This window comes from Phaseolus vulgaris, chromosome 4, assembly GCF_051622355.1.
Source record: "Phaseolus vulgaris cultivar YP4 chromosome 4, ASM5162235v1, whole genome shotgun sequence".
Classification (NCBI taxonomy): domain Eukaryota; kingdom Viridiplantae; phylum Streptophyta; class Magnoliopsida; order Fabales; family Fabaceae; genus Phaseolus; species Phaseolus vulgaris.
The window spans coordinates 5,720,663-5,730,044 of record NC_143501.1 but is presented as its reverse complement, the minus strand read 5'-3'; the positions used below and the strand labels follow the sequence as shown (position 1 = coordinate 5,730,044).

Below are 9,382 nucleotides of genomic sequence, written 5' to 3'. Positions count from 1 at the left end.
GGTAGATCATATAACCAATATTTTATTATTAATCAAAAAATATAAAAGGAAGAAAATATTTACAAATAAAACGAGAGTCCCACTAAAATATACAACTTCTTTTATTTATTAGTTATTTATATTATATATATTGTTTATAACAATATATCTTTTTGGAGTATCAATTTTATATTTTTTTATTTTTAATTATATTTTAAAAAATTTTAAAAAGTCTACAACAATAAACAAAAAGACACATATTTAAAATTTCTATTTAATCCTTAATTATATTTTTTTTTAAATATAAATAAATTGTAGTGAGGAAATTTGTGTACTCATTTTATATTACTATTTTATCATTAATTATATTTTAAAATAAAAATTATAACAATATATATATAATATTTTTATTTTATTGTGTTATTATGTTTAAATTAAAAAAATAAAAATAAACTATCTAAATATTACATGCGTTTGTTGTGTAAACATTTAGTATTTTTTAATCATCACTATTAATATTATTTTTTATTAAAATATAGAGAGGCACACAGTATTTTGTATTATAAAGAAAACACAATTTGATAATTTTTAGATATTATCTTTTAATTAGATAATTAATTTTTTTAATAAAAATTTATTTACTAAAATAAGTAAATGAATGATTTTTTTTACTGCAAACTAACTAACTAACTTTTTTCAAAAAAAACTACCACATAATTTTCTCAATATCATTTTTAGAAAATTATATGTATTTTCTAAATGGTATTATTTTAATATTTTTAAATGTCATTTTTATAACTTTGAAATGCGAAACGTAAACATATTGAAAAAATTACTAAATGAAACTCGAAATGAAGAAGTTAAATTGATTTGAAAATGTATGGGACACTAGTACAAACAAGTACATTAACGACGGCTATTAACCATTTTTGTAAGTGAAGGGGATACAAATACGGTTCCAGGAGGAATGTTTTTGTATATCGTCTTTTTTTAAAATAAATTAGGGTTCACGTAGGTGCGAAATGGTTTATGGAGGCGAAAATAGAAAGTTGGAGGCACGACACGGTGGCATGCACGGGCTCATGGAGAAGACGACAGTTGATCGCGTTGAAGGAAGAGGGTGACGTTGGTGGACGCGTCACGGTGGCGCTGGCTAGAGGTGGCACTAGCTCGCGGAGCTTCAGAGTTGAGATTGGGCGGTGTCCGTGTCGTTGGTTGCGGCAATCCTGGGCGCGACAGTCACCGTGGAATGGCGTTGGTTACGCAATCCAGGTCACGGCGGTGGGTGCAGAATGGCGTTGCTAAACGTCGAAGAAGTGGCTCGGAGCGCCGACGCAACGTGGTGGTGCCGACGAGTGACTATTACGGGGCGGCTGTGGGTGAGGAGTGGAGAGGGAAAATACAACAGTGGTGAGTGAGTGAAAAAAGAAAATTAGAGAGTGAAATGTGAGTGAGAGGGAAAGAGAGGGGCTAGGGCGTGGGAATTGGAAAGCCATACATATGAAGACGATTCCAAAGATAGCCGTCTTTGTATCCACACTATCCTAACATATAAAGACGGTTCAAATTAACTGTCTTCGTATCCCCTCACAAATCTAACATATAAAGACGGTTTCAAAGGGAATCGTCTTCATATTTACACATAGCTAACATATAAAGACGGTTCTAAATAAAACCGTCATTACAAATTCCAAAAATTTTAAAAAAATTAACGAAATTGTCACTGTCTTGCTTATGACGACTGTTCTTTACAAACCGTCTTTATAAGAGAGTCGTAAATTACGAATTTTGCACTAGTGGGATAACCCGTGTCAAACGTTGGGGAATCAAAGTCATTCAAAGTGAAAAAATTAATTGCAAAAGCAAATTAAGCTTTCAGATTGTCAATGATTTGGACTTTCACTTTATACTACTGGCTTTATTAACATTTCTCAACGTTGAGAAAATTTAGTAAACTTTTTTTGTGCTTTGTATTTTGAAAATCTAGTAAATTATTAGCACTCCATATTTTTAAAAACTTGTATAAATTTATATTGTTGGTCAAATTAATGTTTAAGTTCATTTATTGATTGGAATCCTACTACAGCATCCATGTAATATTATAGTACTTTGAATTTTTGTGTGTAATGTTATAGTAGTTACTAGTATGTTTACTTATGTTCATGTTAAACTTCTACATGTCTGTGTTTGGTATGAAAAATTTGAAGTTGAACTAAATGTGTATTATGAAAACTTCTAGGCATTTGGTTGTGGATAGGATATACAAAATTAATTAGTCACAATTTGGTTGAATGGTTGCATGGCAACATGCTATTGTTAAACTTGGTCCATTAATAAAAGTAATGTAAGTTTTGTTTGTATTTATGGTTTAATATTTTTTTATTCTATTCATATATAAGTTGAGAAAAAAAATGGTTTTCTATTGCATATTTTCATTTTTAAATCAGTATTTTTGTTCATCTTATCTTAGACAAAGTTAAATGAAAAATCTCCTACACTATTATAGTTGTTTTGTCATACACACCAATGAAAGAAGGATAAAACATGGGTGGATCAAAGATCAACACATGTGGATTTAAGTCACAAATAAGTATGATATGTCAATTTGTCTAACATTAGTATCTTTTTTATATTTTTTGTCAATGTGTTACCATTTTTATTTGATGTTCATAGGCAGAATATAATCATGCAAGGGAAAAAGCATCCCAATCAACATATGTTAAAGGAGTGTCTCCACCTAATGAATTACAACTTTGGTGTAAAGTTGTCAAAATTAACAAAGACAAGGTGTATGAGCTTGGACTTGAGTCAACAAAAGCAATCGGGAGACAATCCTATCATGTGATTGTGTTAGAATGTATGAATTAAACAAGAGGGGGGTGAATTGTTTTTGTAAGATTGGAAGAGAGAGAAAAGATTTGTAAAATCAATCAATTGATTTATCCGTTCAACTGGATTCTTTAACAAATTAGCAATTCTTTAAGAAAAATCAACCAATTGTTTTATCGAAACAATTGTTTGTTTAATGCAACAAAATACACCGAACAGTAAGGAAAGAGAGATTCACACAAAGAGATTTATACTTATTCACTCTTAACCAAGAGTTACATCCAATCCTCAGCTAACCACTAAGAATTCGTTATGCAATCAAAACCAGATTACAAATCACACAAAAAAATGTTGATATTGAACCCCTCAAGAACACACAACATTTTTAGCCAAACTCACAGTTTCCATAACTAATTTCTGAAATTGTTTTACACATAATTACATATTCAAATGAAAGAAATGGAAATCACCTGGACTTTACAAAGTTGTTGAACAATATAATAGAAAACTCATATTCCTACTTCACACACAAGCAATGATCAAAGACTCCAATAATAAGTAAAAGCTCTTTGATCTTCTCTTGAAAAGTTTTTATAAAACTCTCTTCTTATTTTTCAAATGATAAAAAATCAGCCTTTATATAGACTTTAGGAAGTGATTAAAACTATTTGATTATTAATTGAAATAGTTAAAAACAGTTTGAAAATCCTTAACAAAATTATGTTAAAAACACTTGATTGATTTTTAAAACAAACTAATTGATTTATTTATTTTTTTTAAAGACATCACATAAAATAGTCAATTCATTTATCGAAATAACAAACTGTTTTGGCTTTACAAAAAAGACAAAAGAAAACAAATCATTTTTAAAACCTTTCAAAAACACTAAGTATAATTCAATCGGTTGTCAAGATAAATCAACCGGTTGAAAAACTTGTTGTAGTCACCAAACTTTAAACATAAGCTCTTTCAACTAACTTAAATCACGAAACAATTAACTAAAATTAACACAGGTTTTAGAAAATAAAACTTTCAAAAGAGATTTAGAATCAAATGAGCTTGGACCATAACTAGGTGTAAATTAACAATTCAAAATCTACTAAACAACATACACACAACAACATATTATACATATTCATTTGTGAAGGTAATGAAGGACAATATTAAACAGTTAACAAATAAATGACTTGCAATTGAAATAGAAATGAGTGGCCTTCATGATAGAATATTCAATAACAAGAGAGAAATTTCAACAAAATAACAAAATGCTACATTTATTGATGAAGAAGATTGACTTTCAACCTCCTCAAATATGAATTTAAACTTTATTCTCCTTACTTAGATTTTGTGTTTTTTATTATTGTATTGTTTGCATTGAATCTCATCAATTTTTTTGGATGTTTTTATTATTTAAAAAATGTTTATGTAAAATTAGTATTATTATGATGAAATTTTACAAAGTAGTCAATAGATATATAATCTATCAAGTTTATATTTTTTGGAAAAAAAATTAAAATTAAAAAAATTAAAGTATTTGTGATCGATTTAGTGACGAAATCAAAATTTTAAAATCAATCATTAAATCAGTATTTGTTGGTAGTCATTATTTTAATCACTGATTTTGGTTATTCAGTCACTAAATTCAATTGCATATTCAATTACATATTTTAGTTATAGATTCAATTACAAATTCAATTCAAATTTTAGTCACATATTTAAGTTACAGATTTTAGTTACAAATTCAGTTATTATTTTTAGTAACTGATATTAATATTGACAAATTTGGTCACTAAATTCAATCAGTAAATCAATTACCATAAAAAAATATTGATTGATGCTATTTAGTTACTAAATCGGTTATTATTTTAATTAGTGAGGACTATTTTTTTATCACTATTCATAATTTTTGTTGTAATAAATCCAAATATTTTTTTTTAACGAGTAACTTATAACATTTTGGTTTATTAGTTCGTTTAGTTGTTTTCAAAAATACGTTCAGACAATTTTAATTAAATCAAGTTTTTTTTTAATTTAATCTGAGATAAGTAATTCATGTTTTTTAATTATCATTTATTAATAATCATTTTCTAAAATCACTTTACTTTTGAGGTTAAACAAATTCACTCTATATCATATGCTATTTTATACAAATTGAACTTAAAAACATATTTAAATATTATAAGTTTGAGTTTTAGGTTATGATAAATATATAGAGATTTTTCATTAAACATTCAATAAAAAAATTATTTATATATATATTTTGTTTGATCCACTATTAAACGCTAAACGACATTGTTTTTTATTGGTAGAAACCACAAATGAATACCAATTTTGTGTTTTTTTCCAAAATTTGGAACCAGATAGGAACCTAGGAGAGCATCAAATTTATATTATTTTCATTTTTTTTCTATCTCACACTTATATATTAAAAAATATACTAGCGTTGAAACTAATAATGTGTATAATAAAAATTACAACAATAATTAAATTTTATCTGAACAAAATAAAATAACATAATAAAATACAGAAACAAAGCAGTGTCTATGTTTAGTTCATATTAAAATAATCAGTTTTCTTAATGTTTTTCTGAATTTGGATAACTACCACCTTCATGTAATTTTTCCTAGTCTGTTTTTGCCTTTTATTTTGTGTACCAAATTGAATTATTCTATTATGCATGAAAGCGATTATTTGTTTAATGCAGAACAAAATTGTACTGCTAAACAATTTTTTATGAGATATGCAGTGATGATTATGTCTTATATATGATTAAATTAATTGAAATTTGAAAGCAACCCCATAAAATGGTCCCCTGTTTCCTCTTTCAAAGTTTTGCAACTAAGTTAAAAATTTGAATACTCCATGATTTATGTAGATGACAATTCTATATTAATTTGTTTTCCAGCTATGCAAAGTTTATAAATTTTTCTAATTTACTTATCTCAATAATTAGGAATGACAACAAACAGAACAGGTAGATAATAATTATAAAAAAAAATTCAGAAATAAAAAATAACTGATTACATTTTATATATATATATATATATATATATATATATTTATATTAAAAAATTAAATACCAACTAATTAATAGCTAATTTGATATTAATTTAAAAAATAATTTGTAATTTTTATTAATAAAAAAAAATATCAATATTTTTTTTCTCTAAATTAATATATGATTTAGTCCACATTTAATAATTAGTTATTTTTTGTTTTTAAGATTAATTTTTATTTAGTGATTTTTTTATACAGCATATAAAAAAATCATTGATATTTAGAATACTTTAAAAAAACTAATATAATCATTATCACATAATTCCTTTCCATATTTATTATAATTTAAAAAAATATATATTTTGAATACTTCCTAACACAAGTTAGCTTTAAACATACTTATAACAAGTGAACTTATAAATGTATATTCATTTTTTACCTAATAAATGTATATTAGTTAATTATTAATGTATCACATTAATAAATCTTTTATAGCACATGACTTTACCCAAACCCTTAATTATTGAAAAAGAAATAGATTCTCTTATCTATTAATTTGGCAGGAATGGTATTATTCAATATTAACATCTTTAAAACCCTTTATATTAATGTCCTAGCAATTTTTTAAAAACAGATAACATGCATAAATATATTTCTTAATTCACTGACATATCAAATTAAGTCTATTCAATGTAGATAAAATCATGCAACTTTGTCACTGTATCAAACATTTGTCTTAACTTTACTTTCATCTATGGAGGCAGCACATGTTCATGCAATGGGTTGGTTGGAATTGTAATTTGTTATGATAGTTTATTTTCATTTTCACTAATTTGTTGGTCAACACCCTTGGCTTTGAATAAATGGGTTTTGTTTATTTGAGGATGATAACTTCATGTAATAGACATATTTTGTCTTCATACTAGGCCACAAGAACATGCCATGATATATGAAGACAAGTAGTTGCAGAAAATGGTAGAATCAAATTCTTCTTCTTCTAAGGTTTTCAAAAATCTTGAGACAAACTTAAGTTTCACAGTAGTGTACAAGAACATAGAGAATCTGCATAGCAAGGAAGAACTATAAGGATGGCAAGGCCACATGTAATGGTTGTACCTTACCCAGAACAAGGGCATGTGATTCCTCTAATGGAGCTTTCACTGCTCTTGGTCAAACAAGGTATAAAAATAACATTTGTGAACACCAAAGAAAACCATGATAGGATCAAGAGTGCACTTCCATGTGGGGATGGTTTATTATCTCAAATGTCTCTAGTGTGGATTTCTGATGGATTGGAATCCTCAGAAGAGAGGAAAAAGCCAGGAAAATCATCTGGGGCAGTGTTGAAGGTTATGCCAGAGAAAGTTGAGGAGCTAATTGAATGCATCAATGGATCAGAGAGTGAGAGGATCACATGTGTGCTTGCTGATCAGAGCATTGGATGGGCACTTGATATTGCAGAGAAGAAGGGAATCAGAAGAGCAGCTTTCTGTCCTGCATCAGCAGCACAGTTGGTGTTGGGATTGAGCATACCAAAGTTGATTGATAATGGGATCATAGACAAAGATGGTGAGTTCATACTTCTCTGATTCTTTGCTTTATTGTTTATTTTTCTTCTTTCTGAATGATATTGATCACACAAATCAAGTTATTCAACATAAAGAGTTTCATGAGTAATCAAGTAGTATCATGTCATGCCATATTGAAAAGATATTATTCCTCACAGCTAATCTACTCACACCCATATAACTCACATGCATTAACAATGTTACTTAAATGTAACACTCCTTTATTTATGAAGAAATTTCCAAGATTTGTGAACTTCATAAATTGATGTTATATTAGCTACAATTAGCATGGTTTAGCAGAAAACTTTTCTCATAAAATGAAACCACAATCAAGATATGTTATATTCATTAGTATTCATGTCTTACTGAACAATTAAATCATTCAGGAACTCCATTGGAAAAACAGGTGATTCAACTATCCCCTGCAATGCCAAGTGTAAGTACAGAAAAGCTTGTATGGGTTTGTGTGGGGAATAAGACTACTCAGAGGCATATTTTCCAACTCTTGGTAAACAACATAAAGTCCACACAGAAAACTGAGTGGCTGCTTTGCAATTCAGCTCATGAACTTGAGTCTGCAGCATTTTCTATGGCTCCAGAGATCATACCTATAGGGCCACTTCTGTCATGCCATCAGCTTGGTCACTCTGTGGGCAATTTCTGGACACAAGACCTTACTTGTTTGAAATGGCTAGATCAACAATCACCAAACTCAGTCATATATGTTGCATTTGGAAGCTCTATAAAATTTAGTCCTTCCCAGTTCCAAGAACTGTGTTTGGCTCTTGAACTTTCCAATAGGCCTTTCCTTTGGGTTGTGCAACCAGAAGAGTCAAAAACTGAATACCCAGAAGGATTTGTAGAAAGGGTGGTGGACCGTGGAAGAATGGTGGGTTGGTCACCACAGAAGAAAATTCTGAGCCATCCTTCAGTTGCTTGCTTCATAAGCCACTGTGGTTGGAACTCCACACTGGAAAGTGTCAGCAATGGGATCCCAGTCTTGTGTTGGCCTTACTTTGCTGATCAGTTCCTGAACAAGAGCTATTTTTGTGATGTTTGGAAGGTAGGAGTGGGGCTTGAACCAAATGGGAGTGGCATGATCACACAAGGTGAAATCACAAGCAAAATTCAGCAAATTTTGAATGATGAACAATTGAAAGCAAGGGCTAGAGATTTCAAGGAGAAGGTTCAAATTTGCATTGGACAAGGTGGTATGTCAAACAAAAATCTAGATAGCTTCATCAGCTGGATAAAAACTTAAAACGAGTTAAAAGTAAAAAGCATTTTCCAAATTTAATTAACCATGGTTTCAGAATCCTTTTCTTTTCCCTTATGTGTGCTTCTGTCTGTGTTCAGTTGTGTTACAATAATAAAATCCCAGAAGACATGAATCATCATGTAGATGCCATAATTTGTAACCATGAACTCATCAACTATATGAGTAAGTCCACTATAGTCTACACCATCATATGTTATGGATACTGAAATTTATGCACCTACTGAAAAGTTGCCAAGTAGCATCGATTTGAACACCATAAGATTCTGATGTTTATTGTTCTGCCACTCTTGCAGCATTGGCTTGCATATAAATTTCAGTATTTGCTTGTTTAAGAAGGCAACTTTTTTCTCTTATAATTTCTAAAATGTGTTCAGGATCCAACCTTTTTTGTTCTGCAATATGCCTATTGATTTTCTTAAAGCTTTAACCACACTTAAGATTGAAATATGTTTTGTTCAAGATGGACCAATTTGATGGGTCTAAGATCAAGCCCTTGTGCTAATTTGTCCAAAATTGACTAAGGATCTATTTGATAAGATTCTCATAAGTATTTCTAGAAAAAAAGATGAAATAATTTTGTTCATAAATCAATACCCTGTTTGGTAGGAGCAGAAGGCCCATCAAAGACAATATCTCCCCTTGCTGATTTCATCTTGAAAATCTTATGGCAAATTCTTCCTGCATCATACCTAAACTCTATCATTTTTCAAAAAAATTAAAATTACCCTTT

The 9,382-nt window shown here is 29.1% G+C and overlaps 1 protein-coding gene across 1 annotated transcript; it reads left to right on the top strand.

Annotated features, from left to right (window-relative positions):
• The first annotated feature begins 6,581 nt into the window (after positions 1–6,581).
• On the top strand, positions 6,582–8,990 carry LOC137836959 (UDP-glycosyltransferase 83A1). Its single transcript, XM_068645770.2, has 2 exons — positions 6,582–7,374; positions 7,760–8,990. Exons 1-2 carry the CDS (start codon positions 6,894–6,896, stop codon positions 8,632–8,634), a joined length of 1,356 nt encoding a protein of 451 aa, XP_068501871.1. The 5' UTR covers positions 6,582–6,893; the 3' UTR covers positions 8,635–8,990.
• The last annotated feature ends 392 nt before the right edge of the window (positions 8,991–9,382 follow it).